This window comes from Pantherophis guttatus, chromosome 1 (assembly GCF_059756535.1).
Source record: "Pantherophis guttatus breed Tessera chromosome 1, ASM5975653v1, whole genome shotgun sequence".
Lineage (NCBI taxonomy): Eukaryota > Metazoa > Chordata > Lepidosauria > Squamata > Colubridae > Pantherophis > Pantherophis guttatus.
The window spans coordinates 234,758,653-234,778,098 of record NC_142063.1 but is presented as its reverse complement, the minus strand read 5'-3'; the positions used below and the strand labels follow the sequence as shown (position 1 = coordinate 234,778,098).

General features: G+C 33.3%; 1 protein-coding gene across 1 annotated transcript in view; it reads left to right on the top strand.

The window, feature by feature from the left end:
- The window catches only part of TBX18 (T-box transcription factor 18), a 29,824-nt gene that overhangs the window by 1,500 nt on the left and 8,878 nt on the right, over window positions 1-19,446 (top strand). The window contains exons 2-5 of the mRNA XM_034408921.3: window positions 2,093-2,270; window positions 4,863-4,964; window positions 10,663-10,834; window positions 19,144-19,311. Coding sequence (XP_034264812.2) covers window positions 2,093-2,270; window positions 4,863-4,964; window positions 10,663-10,834; window positions 19,144-19,311 — 620 coding nt within the window. The remainder of the gene's footprint in view (window positions 1-2,092; window positions 2,271-4,862; window positions 4,965-10,662; window positions 10,835-19,143; window positions 19,312-19,446) is intronic.

The following is a 19,446-nucleotide window of genomic DNA, read 5'->3' as shown; positions in this document are numbered from 1 at the left end:
TTTGCATAACGGAGCGAAAGAGTTATATTTATTATCATTACTGACAGGGTAGAGTTTTTAGGCTGCAGTCTTCAAAACATATCTGGTGGTGAATTGAACTAAATGGGAATAAGCTCCATTCAATACCCCATAGATATGTCTAGAAAGGTCATTCACTTCTGGGTTTCTCAGATGAACCACATATGATCTAAAACCTGAGTTAGTTCGACTTAAAACAAGATCTTTATATTTTGTGGACAGACATTACATTTTAATTTCTAAGAAAAATAATCTAGTTTACTCTACATCACTAGTAAGAAAAATGATTTAATGATTTATATTAACTTAAACATGGATGGGATGCACTTTTAACCAGATAAACTTTACTGTTTTTCAGCTTCTCTCTCTTAATTGGACTGAAATGTTATTTATGACAATGAAACCTATTATTTTTTTCTCGATAGTTACAGTACTTCAAAAATATAGATGTTAATATTTAACTCCCCCAACAGCTGCATTGGATTTAATTATGGTCCAATTCAGTGTATGCAAATCAAAATACACTGAATATATTTATAGTAATGTTTCTACCCTTTAAATTGATAAAATAAGGTATTACATACTTTCCTTCAAGTGAAAGAAAATATGGGTGACCACAGGTTTTCTTATAAACATGAATTTGGTATTTAAACTAATTGAAATTTACAGATTTATCTTCAAATATATTTTGGATTGGATTGCTAAATTCATTTATTTGTTTGTTTGGGCAGTCCCTGCAAAATAACCAAAGTCCATTGTGGTGTTTTTGCTTATTTGTTTGGTAATGGTGTTTTTGTGGGTGCATCTGATAAAGAGGCCTAAAACCCATGAACCTTTTTTTTTACAATACATCCGAAAATGAAATAATACTAAGGCTCTTTGTTGTCTCAATTTACTTTCAAGTCAATACACCCAGGGTGGCCCTGCACGCCTGGTACTAGATACAATCAGCGCAGAAAGGAAGAGGGTCTGGATTTCAGTTAATACTTCCTTTCTGCCGCCTTTTAAGTAGGATTTGGGGCCTACGCTGTGAAGTCTCCACAATCAGCTTCCAATCCATTCCAAAAAAAAAAAAAAAAAGAGAGAGAGAGAGAGAGAGAGAGAGAGAGAGACAGCAATTAAAAGACATGCAAAGCATTCAGCATGGCGAAAGCTGTCTTTCCTTAAATTGAGGGTGATTTCAGTTGAAATGGCCCTGGAAAAGGGACGGCTGTCGATAATAGCCGTTAAAAAAGAGCGAATGTGAAACCGACTAGACTGCTTCGGGTTGAAGGCGATTTATTATTTCCAGGAAGCGGCGGCCCCTAATTGACGTTTAAGCCTTTTTTTTTTTTTGCTGCAAGGGAGCGCGAGACGGCAGATCGCACGAACGCGCCGGCTCTTTAAAACGTTATCTCGCCGCGCCGGGTGGGCCTCGCGCTATTTTTTTTTTTATTTTTTTTTTTTTACATAGGGACGCTCGCGGTGGGGGAAGGGAATGAATTCCCGCCTTTTCCCAGCGAGATTTTTTTTCCCCTTCATTTCTTCCGAGCCTTTCACCTCGCTTCTTCGCGCTCCCCCCCCCGCCCCAATTGTTGCCCGTTTACAAACACCCCTCGTAGAATTTAGGCTCGAGGAGCTGTAGCCGTACCTTAAAAAAAAAAAAAAAAAAAAGCACTGGGGTGGGGTGGGGTGGGGGGGAAACTGGACGAAAAGCACGCGCCCTTTTCTAAGGGAGGCACGTGCGCATGAAGCGCGCGGGAGAGTTGGCAGGGTAGAACAAGCGAGTCACTTCAGGCGCCTTTTCCCATTGAAAAAAAAAAACCAAAGCAAAGCGCTAGTTTCGTGGTTAGGGTTTCTGTGGGATTTATTATTATTATTATTATTATTATTATTATTATTATTATTATTATTATTATTATTATTATTATTATTATTATTATTATTATTATTATTATTATTATCCCTTCCCACACGGGAGCGTAATGGTAGTTACCGTAGTCGCCTCTCCTTTCGGGCTAAGCTTTTAGGCCATTTATTTGCCCTAACCGCCCTCTCGTATCTTTCCCCCCCTCCTCTGTTTTGATTCCTACAGGTGGGTGTGAAGAAAGTTTCTTAAACGGTACGTCGCCCCCTCTGACTCCCGCAGGCCCGGCCAAGGCTGCCTCGCCTTTACTTGCCCCGCAAGTGCCTCGTGTGGACCTGCAAGGCGCGGAGCTCTGGAAACGTTTCCACGAGATCGGCACCGAGATGATAATTACCAAGGCGGGAAGGTAAAGTCTGGGCCAATCGTCCCACTCAGTGGTTGGGGAAAAAACAACAACCAAACCGTCAGTGCAGCTAAGTCTGAGAGTCTGCGCAGCTCTGACATTCGCTATGGAATTCTGTTTGGGTAGAAGGTTTTAGGACCGAATTATATTTCCTTAGAATATGGTGGTTACACGTTGCTCTTCAGCATTCGGTCACAGAACCGAACCCTTTTCCCCCGAGCGAGTTTTGCTGGTGGATGGGTTTTCAAATAAATGGATAATCAATCACGGTCCGTTTTTAACGTTAACTATTGAAACGGTCTTCCATCCCCTCCGTGTTGATTTGGAAGTAAATCTTAAAAGTCAGAATATGTTTTGGAACGAAATACCAAATCGAAAGGCAAACTTATCTCCAAGTATATTCAGTATTATAGGGATTGCCTGTAAATCATTTGAGTTAATTACCATATTCTTATATTGCCAGACTTTGAGATATATTTTAAAATACCGGGTACAGTTTTAGTAACAGTCCTAAAGATGAAGTTCTCTCCCCCCCCTCCCCCCCAGCTAATAGCTGATCTTCAATATATTCCTTGGAAAGGCTATTGGTTTGAAATTGTTTATTATCAATAATGATTAGATTTTTAAAAAAGTCTAATATTAGGTGTGGCTTGAAATGTTATTCTCTGTTGTATCTATTTTTTGTTCATAATAGTGAAAATATTTCACTTACCATTTCTAGCATCCTGAAGTATGAATAAAATTTCTCTAGATGTTTTCTGATAGAAAATCAAAAGATTTTCAATCAGAAGCAAAATATTCAGGAGAGACCATTGGTTGCCTTTGGCTTTCTCCTTCAGATAATTTGAGTTGTCTCAAGCATTTTTCATGTTCAAACTTTTACCACTGCTAAACATTTACTGTTCTGAAAGTTGGAAGTTTAAATTATCTCTAACATGTAATAATATTTAAGAACGGTGGGTATGAATTCAAATTGCTGATATGTGAAAATAATTTAGCAAATTATGAAACTGGAGGGGCCATTAGAATTATAAATGATGCAGAATGTGAGGAATGGTAGTTTCCTGTCCATTATTTTAACAAAACTACATTCTCCTAAAAATAACTTTTTCTTATTGTCTAAAGAATGTATACAATACGATAAAAATCTGCATTGTAGAAATATATCTGAATGCATTAAAAATGACAGAAACACATTTGATTGAAGCCATATGTTAACTTCTTCATTTTCAGAGAGGCTTTATTCATGATTGAAATGCAGTATTAAAAAACACAAGGCAACACAATTTTCCTGTCAATTTTTCTTTATCTTACAGATTTAAAAAATGTTAAAAACTAGTTAGCCACAGCTAGTTTTGCTTCTTGGGTTTTTTTAACATGTTAATAATTTTATTATTTCTAGAATGTAATTTAGATTTCATATTTTTAGAAAAATATGAATTTTAGGAAAATAGAACTTTATGCCCTCTATATGAAAATAAAAAGATACTATTTCTTTGTTATGAAATTCCTTTGAAGCTCAAGAGCTAATTTGAGAAATACATTACAGTACTTCATAAATTTCCGTTAGACAGTAGCAAAATTGCTGCGTGGATTTTTTATTCATCTTTTAATGAAGTAATTTTTGAGGTAATTTTTGAAATAATTTTTCCTCTCTGAGGGAGATGGGCAGTTTAGAAATACTATACTTAAGTCTTTTTACTTAAAAAGTGGGGGAAATAATTTATAATTGTCTTTATACAGAAGTAAATCCCATTTGCATTATTGGAATTTGTTTCTAAATACACATTTATAATTTTACCTTTATGGATATATATATATGTGTGTGTCTATATACCAGTAGTATATGTATATAATTCAGATGTAACCATGATTTGGAGTTCATACATATACACAGTTGTGTATACATACCCCCCCAACATTATAAGTAGTATAATCCTATCCTGGAAAATTCACCTCTAAAACTATGCTTATTGTTTCTGTAACATATATTCACAGTTGAAAAGATGACATGCTATAATCTTTCACTATGCTAATTATTAGAAGCAGCTGATAAAGACAAGTGATCTTTTCCCATGATAGAACTGCTAGTTTTAATCATCTGTTTACGTATCAATTTGGGTGTGTGTGCATGTATGCATGTAATGGTAGAAGGAAAATGTTTATGTTCAGGGCTCTAAGACATGAAAATGAGCTATACCTATTTACTTTTGAGAAAACATTTTTAAGGATCAGAATGGCAAACTGAAAATTGTATTTCTGAGTGGCTGCAGCTGCTACTTCAGCCTGGGATGTGAGTTTTAAAACAGAGCAACAAATTAAAAGCAAAAAATAACTTGCTAATTCACATTTATAGTTATGTGGGATGGAGTTTGTTCTTTGAAGGAAATTCACTAACAAATAAAATACATGTAAAAGTTGTTGAGACATAATGTGTTAGGGTTATTTTCTGAGTGAATTGGTTCAGATGATTTAAAAAGGAAAAAAAATCCTGCAGATAACTTTAAATGAGAAAGAGTTGAGGGTTTTACTTCAATCATGTTCCTGATTTTGTGTGCAAATCTGCTTTTTATTAAATACTCTTTCTATATTCAGACGGATGTTTCCTGCAATGCGAGTGAAAATTTCAGGCCTAGATCCTCATCAGCAGTATTACATTGCTATGGATATTGTCCCTGTAGACAACAAAAGATACAGGTAAAGTAGCATTAATATTTAATACATGGGATGAGGGAAATATAGTTTATTTGGAAAATTACAAAATTGTGCTTAATTCCCTTCCAAATTCCTATCTTCTTTTCACCCATGAACAATCCCAAAGCTGGTGATTGTTTTTTGTTTTTGTGTTTGAGTTGCATTATACATTTGGTTCACATTGAATATCCTTTGTTACCAATTTTTTTCTCATCTTGTAAGCAACAGTGTTCAGCTCCTTAGTTGCCAAAAAATCTACCATAAGTAGTAAGACTGAAATGAAGTGGATTGTCTATACTGTGTGCAAATCACTTTGCTATCCCAATTAAGAACAACACTGCATGAATATGGAACTACTCAGTGGCTAAAATTACAAATATACAAGGCAGCTGTAATTTGTCTGTTTCGCCATGGAAACTATGTCTTTACCTAGTCAAGAGGCAAAGGTGAGTGATGCCTTATTGAGATCTTGACATTTGATTAGCAGGTCTACTAGGGACAACACAGAAGCCTTTTCCAGATAGTAAAAATCCTGGAGGAGACTATAAAGCTAAAAGAAGAAATGTACTTGCTTTGCTTAAGCCATAAAAAGGTGGTGGGATGGAGTTTGTTTCATGAAGCAGTTACGATAAAGCATCCCTTTAAAGCTTATACCTTTTTTGCTTAAAAAGAGAGGGAAATGGAAGAAATATTCAGCAATTTTAATACCCTTTTTTGAATTATTTCAAGATGGGATATTATTGCATCTGTTTTACTGGACTGAATACATTTTCAAGATGGATGCTACATGGCCATAATGGAATTATGATTATTCCACGGGATATTGGTAGTCCTTCTCTCCTTGGTTATTTCTTTGTTAGGGTAGATGTGTAGTAGTTGATTTTCATGCCAACTCCAGTAGCAAAGATAAAGCAAAAATAGTTGTTCAATTATTCTTGTATATGCTTCATGAAGCTAAACAAATGTCCTGAGATAGATTAAATTAGATTATTTCTTAAATTAAAATGAAAGTTGAAGAGACATTAGTGAAATACTTGAGAAACTTTGACACAATGTAGAACAGAAGCCTATTTTTAAAATATTTCAAAAAGAAATGGAACAAAGATAATTTTCTTCTCTTTTATAGTATGTGCATTAGTTAGGTAATGGACCTTTTGCTGGAATACATAGTTCTATATTTGGGCTTTGAAGAAATAATGAGGCTGGCTCAGTAAATCATTACATCCAGTTAAGCAAAGGGTTTTGCAGGTAAATTCATTCATACCCATTAGATTAAAATACTATCATTAATGGAGTTTAATGGAGTTCTGTTATTCTCCAGTTTTGATGGATATTTTTCAGTTTATATAGCCCAAAGAAGTGAATACAATTCTGAGAAAATTAACATATACCATGTGTATTCTTCAATGGTTCAACCATATTTGTTTGGTTTATAAAAACTAATAGAAGGAAGCTAGCCTTGAATTTCATTTTGTTGTGTGATTTCCAGATTTTAATAAAACATGTTTAGGAGCATATAATGGCATGCAATATACATTTTCCTCCTTGAGGGTATTGTACAGCTTAAACTATTGACTGACTTCGACTGTCTTAGTAGATGCCCTTCCATTGGACATTTGATAGGAGAATGAATTTTTTGTGATCCCCCTTGAGCTTTTATCACTTTTAAACAGCATAGTTTACTTTTGAAGATTGTCCCTTGCTTTTCACCTCAGTGTTATCACAAATTGGCTGATTCCTAGTCCTATCTATCATAATCCAAAGATAATGTTGTTTTTTTAAATACAGTTTGGTATGGATTGGGTGAGAGCAAACAAAATGAAAGCATCTAGCTGCTCTTGGCTGATAAAAAGATAAGCGAATTCAGATACTTAGTTTGAGGATATCTCTAGATTTAATCATGGTTTGGATACTTCCCTTTCATAGGAGTCATTTGCTCGGTTCCAAATATGCCTGCTTAAGGTGTCTGACTTGGCACTGGTAAGACATAGTATAGTTACATCTGGATTAGATCACTTCCAAACTATGTAGAGTTGTTTTTGAAGATTGGAAACTTCAGCTAACTTAAAATGCCGCAGCCAGGCTGTAGACGTAGACCAGTTATAGAAAGAGTATAACTTTTTGACTACAATATATGTCTGGTGTTTTGTTTATGGGTACAATTCAGAATGTTTGTTATAAATTCTTAGATAATATAAGGTTAGTTTATTGAAGAATTGTCTTCTCTGAGATGAGCTGCCCAGCTGTCAGATTCTTCTAAGCAGGCTTCTTTTCTATCTCTTCCAAGTTTTATACGCATTTGGTGTAAATTGGAGAGTCTTTTTCAATGGTTTGTACCACATTTGGAAGTCACTGATGAAGAAAACCTAGTTGATAGCTTTCTGCTAACATGCAAAAATAATTTTATTCAAGTCAATATTTGATTTCATTTAAACAATTATGTCTCTTTTGCTCCTCTGTATTTAAACCTTTATTTTATTTAATAATGTTTATGTCATTGTACTGATTTTTAACTGGTTTTTAATCAAGGAATGTAACTATTTAACCATATTGGATGCATAATTAAATTACATAGAATTAATATTTCTTTCTAGTTTTTACTATGGAAAAGCGAGGCTAGATAGCAGGAGACTGTGAATTCTAGTTCCACTTTAGCTATGCAACCTGTTCGTTTGGTGATTTTGTGTCTGTTACCGGTAGTCTTCAACTTACAACTGGTTGCTTCATAACTGTTCAAAGTTACAACAAAGCATAGTATAGAAAATACTGGAAAAGTTTGGTTCAGCTATTTAATATGTGCTGTTACTTCTGTGCAATTGTTTGCAATCATGGAATGGATGTCAGTAACATTTATTAAATATGTTAATGTAAGATTTCAGTCTTATAGATCTTTGCCAAGATGGTATATATCTGCAATTCCCACTAGAATTCCTAAATTTGTAGGAAGGGAAATATAATGAATGCTTTCAGAAAATTACAAATTTAAGAAACTGGACATTTGTTTTCAGAATATCTTTGCTATAAAATTAGGTGGTTCTCTGAGGAAAATATTGTGGTTTTATTTATTGGAAATACTTTTAAAACCATTGTTGTTTGAAAATGTGTTAATGCATTCTTTTTTTTTTAAATCCAAGTTATTGAATATAATAAATACAACATCCTTATATTTATTCTCCTTTCTCCAATTCTGATTTTTTTTTTTAATTATTATTTATATGCCGCCCTTCTCCGGAGACTCAGGGTGGCTTACAAGGAGTTAAGCAATAGCCTTCATACTTTTGAATATTTTATACAAAGTCAGCTTATTGCCCCCACAAACCGGGTCCTCATTTTACCTACCTTAGAAAGGATGGAAGGCTGAGTCAACCTTGAGCCTGGTGAGAATTGAACTCGCAGTAATTGCAGGCAGCTGGAAGCTAAATACTATCTTTAACAGTAGCATTAGTCTTCTGTGCCACTCTGGCTGTTTACCTATTTACTTTTTGGATTTATAAAAAAGCCCAATTCTGCATTTCATTTTTTTTTTTTTTATATATGCCGCCCTTCTCCGGAGACTCAGGGCAGCTTACAATGCGTTAAGCAATAGCCTTCATACTTTTGTATATTTTATACAAAGTCAGTTTATTGCCCCCACAAACCAGGTCCTCATATGTTCTGAAACATCATCCTAATTGATTCTAGTGCATAATATTGTAATAATACTTTAATACTTTGACCCAGTAATTTATTAAAACAGCTGAGAAACCTCAGTTATCATATAAGGGTCAAATAAATATAATTAAAGACAGATTAATAAAACATTTTTTATGAATCTGAATTGCACTTGATCAGCTTCAGTTGCAGATCTTAAATAAATTTTCTAAATCTTATTCAGTAGGATTTCTTTGCTTAAGATTGCTCTACTTCATCATGAATGCAAATATGTTTGCAGGTGTTATACAAAAAGCCATATTTCTAAATAACAGCCTAATTTTTAATTTAATTTTTAAAATATTTATTTTTTACTACTAGCTTTATCAAAATTTAAAATTTTAAAATTTAAAGTTACAACTCATGCAGATAATTTCACATCTACATTCAATTCTGCAGAGAAATAAGAATGTTAAACTTCCTGCTAAATAATTATCTAAATGTATGGAAAAAATGTTCTAAATATAGATTTAATGTTTGGATACACCACCCGCCCTTCTCTAAGTGAATGGGCAGTTTAGAAATAGGAAAATAAATCAACATAGTTGGATGGATGGATGGATAGATAGATATGAGAGAGAGAGAGAGAGATACTTTGCATCAAATGTCTTTGATTGTTGAGTTGATAATTCTGTTTTCTTGGAAGAAGGAGGGGGTGTTGATTTTGCTGATTTATTTTTCTTGTTTAACCCTTTCAACTCAGTGATATAAAACATATACAAATTGTCCTCCTGGATTAGGTCGAATACACCTTAATCCAACATTTCATTTCTCAATACTGGATGCTTCTCTGCACTTATAGGCATGAAACAGACATGCCACAGTCCTTTGTATATGCTATCTGGAAGCTCTTTGTCCCAACTTTTTTCAAAACTAATAAGCATATGATAGCCTTACCTCTACAAATCCTCTTTTAAAGCCGCACAGATTAATGGCTATCATCATATTTTACTGTGGTGAATTGGTGGAGAATTCCTCAGGGTGCAATCTGTTGTGAAATAAAGGTATTGTTGGATTGCAAGGAGAAGGGAGCATTGATAAAAGCTGTCTCTGTCCTCCCTTCTCCTTCCCAAAGCATTGCTGGGTCAAAAGCCTTTCCCATTAACAAAAGACCCTTTCTTTTTGTGGGTTGCACTTTTAACACCTTTACCTGGGATTAATTCTTACATAACCCATAGTTTACTCTTGTACTAAGGACATATTTTCACCTCATAAGATAATAAGCCTGATTGTTTTGCTTTTCCAAGCAAAGTTTTTGTTTATTCAAATTATAATTTTTGAATTGCTTTAATTATCAGTGAGGGATTTGGAATAAATATTTCTATCTGTAGTTCAATTTCCTGATAGAAAAATACTGATTTAATTTATCCAGTAATGAATCTGTTCTATTAAAATATGACCACTAAGCTTAAATCATATAATAACTATTTTTCTTTATGGTAAAGAAGTAATGCTGATCAGGGAAACAGTCCCTCTCCTTTTTTCCCTGTAAATATGTTGCTGTGCCTGTCTTTCTGGAACAACATTCCACCCCACCCACCCACCCAAGGTCTGCATGGCCCCAGTTCTGCTGTGTTTAGGAAAGCCTTAAAACGGGACTCTTCTCGAAAACACTGGGCTTAGACAGTGCCTGAACTTAATAGCACATAGCAGGCTTTGAATGTGTTTTCCTTGGTGTGGTGGTTTTACTTCTGTGATGTTTTAGTGTTTTGTTTTTTGATGTTTTTAACCCTCTTGTAAGCCACCCAGAATCTCTTGGAGAGTAGGCAGCCTTAGGAAGTAAGTAAATAATAATAATTTATTTACTATATTGCTTTCCATGCCAAAGCATCTTGAAGCAATTTTCAGTATGATTAGAAGTAAAATGCATAATAAACCCTACTTAAAAACAATATAAAACAACCATCAAGTAAAATCTAAAGGAGAGGGGGGGAATTATAGAGTATTCTTAAATTACAACAAACTTTCAAAAGAATGTTTTCATTGTGAATGTCATAAATCTCCCCCATAGGTATGTTTATCATAGTTCCAAATGGATGGTAGCTGGAAATGCTGACTCACCTGTGCCTGCCCGTGTGTATATTCATCCGGATTCACCTGCCTCAGGAGAGACTTGGATGCGGCAAGTGATTAGCTTTGACAAACTCAAGCTTACAAACAATGAACTGGATGACCAGGGTCATGTGAGTTTTTTTTCTATATTTGTTTTTCAACAACATTAACATAAGGTAACCACTCTTAAAAATAAATTAATAAATCTTTGGACTTAATGTTAACAAAAATTTATTGATTTAGCAAAGCTTATGTCAGCTTTGTTAATGAATGTTTTCATATTTTGCCACATCAGTGAATTAGTAATAGTTTCCATCAGATGTTCCTTTGGGACCTTTGGACAGAAACAAAAATGAACATATGAAAAATATCAAAACTGAAAGTACAGAACAAACAGTATACTTTGCCTTTCTCTCTGTAGTTGTTGGATTTATTTTTAAATAAGTGAAAAACATAGACTATAAATCCTTAAAATAAGTGTTCTCAACATATAGGAACCATAGATACACTAAGTATCTCATGATTTGATAATTTTTACAAAAATCCCATGAGCTTTATACTATACTCAAAAGGAACAACATGAGAGCTGTATTCACTCTGATAATGATTTATTACCCACCTTACACAACAAGACCTTTTCACAGCTGAAGCTCATTATATCTGCAAAACTGAAGGGAATTGTATAGTTTAACTATTGTGTTTGAAAGCTCTAAATTGTTTAGTTATGGTACTAGCACATTTGCTAATACATGCTATATGCTATAGATATATTTCCATTTTCAAACAGGAAAAAAGAAAGACACACTAGTATCTTTAAACATGATTAAAATACATCTCATGTTATATTATAACAATAACGTACAAATAGTTTTAAGTTGAGTATTTTTTGATAATTTTCATAAATTCAGAAATAGGTCGCTACTTGGACTTAGAAAAATAGACTGCATTTTGGAGGTACATAAGGGCCTTTTTAAAAATACAGAATACAATCTTTTTTTTTTTGTATATTATCCTAAATCTACTTTAGCTTGCAATTCTAGGTAAAATATGGTTTAGATTCAATATTACATTTAAATAGTTTAAATTGCATTTAAATTTTCTAGTTTTGCTTAATAATTATCTAATCGGAAAAATCTTTACATAATTCTGGAAAATCTCTTATGAAACGTTGATATTTATTATGTTCATATTATGATTGTGTCTTGTTTTTCCTCCTTTTATTATTGACAGATTATCTGTATCTTCATTATTATTTATTATTATTATTATTAATTCAACTTATATACCGCCCTTCTCCCCAGGGGGACTCAGGGCGGTATATAAGGGTGGACAGCCAAACTTAAAACACATATAGTACAAAAGTTAAGAAAAGACTGAAATAAATTAAATCATCGGCATTTCCAATTTAAAATCCCAAATCTGCAAAATTGAAAAATTCCCAATTTAAAACCCAGAATCAATAAAATCAAAAATTTAAAAAACCCCATTAAAACCATTTAAGCTAGGCCGACTTGTTGGAATAAATAAGTCTTCAGGGCCTTTCGGAAAGCGTGGAGGTCTGGGATCAGTCGTACTCCAGGAGGTAGCTCATTCCGCAGGTTGGGTGCCCCCACAGAGAAGGTTCTCCCCCCTGGGGGCCAGCAGCTGACATTGCTTGGCTGACGGCAGCCTGAGGAGGCCCTCTCTGTGCGAGCGTACTGGCCGGTGGGAGGTTATTGGTAGCAGCAGGCGGTCTCGCAGGTATCCTGGCCCTATGCCATGGAGCGCTTTAAAAGTGTTAGGCAAATTTAATTGTGGCTGAAAATTGGCCCTACTAACTTTTAATTCTTTTGTAAATGATCTTTTAGATAGCAATGCATCTTTTTAAGACAGTTAAAATCAAATCATTTTTAAGATAGTTTATTCCTAGATTAAGAAGTATGATTCTGTGAGACCCTCAAAGGAATCAAGAGAATCAAATAAAAAAGGGGTAAAGAGCAATAATAGAAATTCCAATCATTTTGGGAAGACTGTTGGATTTCCGTGTCTAATTTGAACAAGAGTAGAGAGAGTGACTTCGAATTTTAATTTCTTTTTTAGAAGAAAGCTGTGGTCTTATCAAACACTACTTTATTATAGTCAGTTTATATTATTCAGAAGCAGCTCAAACCTCTATGAGATAGATAACTCATGAAAGGTACAGAAAGCAAATTTTCTATACCTTCTAAATCTTCTATATGGATTTACTTAAATCCTCTCTGAATTAAAACTGTATAAACTTAGCTATTTATTATTCATGTTGTAGTTTAGAGTTAAATAATAAAATATTTCATACCTTGTTATTTTATGGATTTAATGCCAAAATACTTCAATACAAAATGTTCAGATTTGTCAGGGAAACAAAATTGTTTGATAAATACATTCTTACCATTTGTACTTTCAATGTCTGTAATCATGCTGTGGAAATTTAAGTGTATCTATATTGAAAGATTCTGACCGTTTTAAATACTTACATAATTCTCAATTTGAAAATATAAAAAATAGTAAATTTTCTACTATTCCAAAATATGTGAAATTAAAAATAGTTCAGATTAGATTGTTTATTCAACTACTTACATTTTCCATTTACATCAATTTCATCTTGATGAAATTTTGATATTTTCAAGAGATATTTCCTAGTATTGGGAATTAGAACATTTTGCACTGTCTTGCATAGATATTTTTGCAGAGGTCAAATAATTTATTTCTTTATATTTGGAATTCCTGTTGACTGAGTTTAGTAAAAAATAATAATATTTACAAAACAATCTAATCCTATCAACTATAATAGCATCATAGGATAGGTTTAGAAAATATAGCATAATACCGCATTTTAAAATCCTTGTATACCCATACACTATTTTATTTCTTTTATCTAGAGTAAAATGCCAGTAGAACAGAATTTTGAACTGAATTTATTTCACATTCATATAAGCTGAAAATTATTTGTAATATCAACAATTTTTCCTAAAATGTTCTCCCAATGGCATTTCTAAAGATTTTTTCCTCATAATTTTATAACTTCCATAAAATAAAAACCTGAAACATTCTTAATATAGTGCATATTCATAGTTGAACTAATGGAAGTTAAAGGGGTAAATATTAGAGTAAATATTTTTATTCTTATTACTAAGCCATATGATACTGTTGTTGTGTTTTTTTTGTTTTGTTTTCATAATACTTACTGATAACACTATTTTCTTCTCAAATATACAAATAAATAAATTCAAATTTGCCTTTATCTCCTGCTTTAATTTCTTTAATTATCTTAAGATTTATTATATTCTTCCACCAACATAAAAACAATTTTACTGGTATTAAAAATCTGGCTTGTTTATTCACTGTAATGTAAATAATTAACATGCTAACTACTAAAATAATGGTACCTGTTCTTGAAATATTTTTGTGCATTCTGTTTGTTTCTTTAATAGTTCCCAAATTTTAACTCTAGTCTTAAGGGTGGGGGGTGGGGGTAGCCTGTTTCGGTCATGGTTATGAAATTATAAGTGAAAGCATAAAAGAGGCGCTGATTTAAAAAACAAAAACAGATAAAAATACCAACATACTAGTATATATTTAAATTATGCCATTTCTTCACTTGCATTTATGATCAGCACAATAATGCTCTGGCAATCTCAGTGTTTCTCCTTCACCACAACCCACATTTTAATCAGACTTACCTTTGCCTTTCAGAAAATTAACCAGTTGTTCCTGCTGTATCTCTGAAACTTTTACTGTGCTTCCCACTCTCAGACATTTTAGGGGAGACATTTTCATGTGACCAATTCTGCCTTGATGCATCATTGACAAATTCCAGGCAGAAGTTTGGACAATTCATAACATTGCCTCTTCATACCAATTAGTATCTCAGAAGACAAGATGTTAACTAGAGGCAGGACCAGGGGTGAAATGCTCCCGGTTCGGACCGATTTGCCCAATCCGGTAGCAATGGAGGCGGGTGGTTTGGAGAACCGGTACAAAAATCCCTGCCCCGTCCCCCGCCCCCCCCTGCCCAGCTGAGCCGCACAATCATCAGAGGCTTTTTTAAACTTTTAAAAGCATTTTTTCTACAACTTTGGCCAAAAAAATGCTTTTAAAAGTAAAAAAAAAAAAAAAAGCCTCTGATGATCGCGTGGCTCGTCAAAGGCATTTAAAATAAAAAAAAAACCCTTGTTTTCTTTTAAATGCTATGACGATCCCAGTTGAGTTCCCTGATGAGGAAACTCAGCTTGGATCCTCGGAGCCTTTTGAAAACATTTTTTTTACAACTTAGCCAAAGAGGTTGTAGAAAAAATGGTTTTAAAAGTAAAAAAAAAATAAAAATGGCCATGCTCACCCAGTCACATTACCCCCCAAGCCATGCCCACAGAACTGGTAGTAACAAATTTTAGATTTCACCCCTGGCCAGGACTACTTCTTGTTGTCCAAGTAAACTAGGGTGTTGGCAAATTAAGAGCTGGTTTGTTCTAAAGACCACTAGTGTAAATCTTCAGTCCAACACATAATTAGGCAACTTGATGGCCTCCAGTTGAAAACATTTGAAAACAAATATTAATTTTCAATGGCATGAATTGTCTTAAAATGTTTGTATACATGTACTGTTTCAACGGATCTAAATATGAAATAATTACTAGTATTGATCCTGCAGATTTGCATATTTAGAAATTGCAGAGCAAGGGTAAAATTATGTCTAGGATAAAAAGATTAAAATAGAATGCTATTAGACAAGACCAAAAAGTCCTCTAATGTAATATTCTATTCCCCATAATCCCCAGTTGAGATGTTTACCTCTACACTGTTTCGGCTACAGTAGAGATGTATAGATGAGTGTTCTGCAGTTAATCGTTTATAACTGAATACGTTTTATAGAAACCTAATAAGTAATATTTATGATCCAGACTTAGCTGTAATCCTGATTTAGTTCCTTGGAGTAAATCTAATTGAACTTCGTATTGCATAGTCCTGAATAATACTTTTGAATAAATGCTTTTTTTTTACAATGAAGGTAATGCCTGCTAACAAACCAAAATTATGACAATAAAAATTAGAAGCAGGGATACAAATACAGGTTGCAAGTATAGTTTTCAAAAATCTCTTGAAAACTATAAAATTTTGCTCCAAAAATACCAACATATTGATCATTTTATTTTTGCAGAAAGGCTAGTAATTCCAGCAATTCATTTATTATTATCTGTACAGACCCACTGTCCTGAAATTCTAAACCTGTGGAGGAGGACAGATATAGCACAATGATACGGCTTTCGTTGTCATGGATATGTTGATTAAATCTGGTTTCTGGTTATGTTGGGTGTTTTACAAATACTGATACTTAAGGACTGCTTGCTTTAAAAAAAATTTAGTGTCCTTTGGGATCTTTTATCAATCTATTTTCTTATCTTGCTTTACAGTATTTAGATCACTAAAAATTTGCACTTTAGTTGGACTTTTTAATCTTTGTGTTATCTTTTGAAGATACAACAAAATCATAATGCCTATTTATACCAATTTCTTCCTCTATCTGTATACATTTGTGTTTCATCTGCAGCACTTCTAAGCATGATCAAACAATAAAAGAGTTTCAAGAATCTACAAACAGGGGAAAGGGAAAGCAGTAAGTTTGAAATATAATTAGTATTCAAGCTAGAGTATAGTATTAAAAATCAAAAATACTCTTAGGCTTTTCATGGTGAACTTTAAGAAAAATTATTTCACAGTCACAATTTTTTTTATCTCAATCACATTCAGGAATATACACATCCAGGAAAATATATTGAATTGAAATGAGAGATACTTATTTCTAATCTTGAATATTATTCTAATCCTGAGTGACTTTCTGTAATTGTAACAGACCATTTACTGGCATGCCCAGTATTTTTTAGCAAAAGAAAGAAACATAATAACTCAGTTCATTAATTTCATCCAGAAGGCTTTGACATGAAAGTAAGTTCAAAGTCTAAGCCCTATTAGTTTTGTTGAAGCTTGTATCCAAGGAATTGCCTTCATGAAAATGAAGGGAGAATTTCTACAGCAATTTTTACTTTTTAGTTTTTTTTCCTTGGAAATAATAGTCCACTATACATTGGCCTCTCGTTCTAAAAGGGAAGATTATATCTTTACTTCTAATTTCTCCAACCAGTCCCAGAATTCTCTTGTACTGAGAAGAAATCATTCATCAAGGTTGCATTATCTGAAGACATTTTGTCAAGTCAAAATCTTTGGCCAGTTATTTCTGGAAGAAAACTAGTGGTGATATTTTTTGCAGAATTCCATTGGCAAATGAGTAACAAAAAATAATTCCTTATTGTGCGAAAGAGTCTCTAGATGGAAAAATAAATAAATAATTTTCCATATGGATAGTGCCAAAAGCATTCACACTCACTCATTCACTCTACTCTCTCACACAGAAAGAAGTGTATTAACATTTTCAGACTTATGGAGTGATTTCTTCTTCAGTGTGATTTTACCAAAGCAGTACAAAGTGTTCAAAATATCTAGAATACTTTTGAAATGTTTGCTTCAGCAGAATGATTGTTGATATCTTGTTCTGATAAAAATGCAGATGTTGGGGAAAGTACTTGGTGGAAACTTATCTAAGCATATTTGGTGTGCATCTGATAAAACTGTCAAAAATCAGAGTTCAGTGTAATGGAAGTTTACGTATGTGGAATTTTGCTTATCCAAAAGACTGTCACTTTCCCAAGTGTGGAATGATTTCACTTAAAAGTGTCCTAATGATAGCCAAGACTTTTATTTTTTTCAAACATAAAATCCTTCCATTTTTGGGCACAGTAAATTTTTATGAAATTTGGCGTTCAATAATATATCATAAAATGGGAACCAGGGAATGATGACATACAGTGCTGAATTTAATATTTTGTGGCTAATAATGAAACACAAAATTAAAAATCGTATTCATTTTAAATCGATAGACTGTTGGCTGATAGCCATGAAACTTCAAAACAAAACAACTTCCAAAAGTAATACATTTTTGATTTGAAACAAATTCAGATGCATCCTAAAACTCACGTAATATTTTCTCCAGAAATCTTTCAAAATTATGGTTTATAAGATATTATGAAAACATTCCCATGTTCATTCTAGAGGTTTCACATGAACAATTTTAAATTTGGGAAGCAACAAAAAGAAATAACATTTCAAAGATGTAATAGACTTTGCACAGTCTGATGGACAGTGTGTTTTACAACTCCTTTTCAGAGATATTTTTCTTCTGAGGGAGATGGGTCATTAAAAACACACACAGATAAACAAACAAACATTGTTAACCAGTGTGTTAATGATGAATCTACATATGTAGTTATATGAACAGTGGCTATTCTAATTTTTTACAACAGTTTTTCCCAACTCAATAGTCTATAGTATTTTGTACCTGAACTCCAATAATTCTTAAACATGGACTGGGAATTATGAATGCTGAGATTGAACACTTCTGTGACATTAGATGGGGAAATTGCTACATTGTGAAGGAAACATAATATAGAAAGGCCAGCTCAGGGCTTTAGTATTTGTTTAAAAAACTTGCTACCTGGATGAATACATTGAGATTCTATGAATGACCTAGGAAACAGAATGAACAAGTAGGAATAGAAGAACAATCGGCATATACTCTTTGAATACTGGCAAGGAAGACTGGATTCAATACAATTGCAGGGTCGGTAGGAATTAGTTTCATGACCAGTCATGACTAGATTGTTTGAAACATTAGTCAGGAGTATTTGTATGCAGAATTATTATTTGAAATTAGGATTTTCTTTGCAGAATTGCCTGTAGGCATCCTTCTATTTTGGTTTGTGTAGGTAAATACTCTATCTTTTGGAGTTTTGTGAACATCATTTGTACTATTTTTGGACCGATGACTGTAGTGTATAGCATAGCAGTGACATATCATTGATTCTGATTAAATTAAAGTCTAAGATTTCCTTTGCTGTGGTGTAAGTTATGCTATCCTAATGCAAAGAGTTTTAGAATGACAAAGTTTACTATCATATCCTTATAAAGTAATAACGTTTTTTTTAAAAAAAATATGTTTATACTGTATATTAAATAAAAGATTAAATTGCAAACTGGGTATATTCGGTAGCTGATGGAATACATGATTTCTTCATGATTCAGCGAACAGAAAGTTCAAGTGTATTTCTGAAATCTTTAGTCTAACCTGAACAGAATCAGCTTCAGTCCAACAATTCATTTTTAAAATCTTTGATAATTGCTTCTGATATCTTAAAAAGTATCTTCCAAAGCCATTCTATTGAACTAAAGCTGGGTAGTTTTGAGATTCAGCAATGTATATTTGCTTTAGTCAGAATAAAGCAAGACAGGCAATTCATATTATTATATTTAAAATATTTATGTAGAAGATACAGGAAGAAAACTGGAACGCTTTTCTTTCTCTTTTTCAATATAGATAATTCTTCATTCTATGCACAAATACCAGCCACGTGTCCATGTCATTCGAAAAGACTGTGGAGATGATCTCTCCCCAGTCAAACCCATTCCTTCTGGTGATGGAGTGAAGGCATTCACTTTTCCCGAAACTGTTTTCACTACTGTCACAGCATACCAGAACCAACAGGTAACTTTTGTTTTATTTTGTTTTAATGCTGATGGCTTACTAGGATGGACATTAAAGTCTATCAAAAGTCAAACAAAAGAAATACTGGCAAGCAGCAAAAAACTATACTATAGGTTTACAATAAAACCAGTGCTG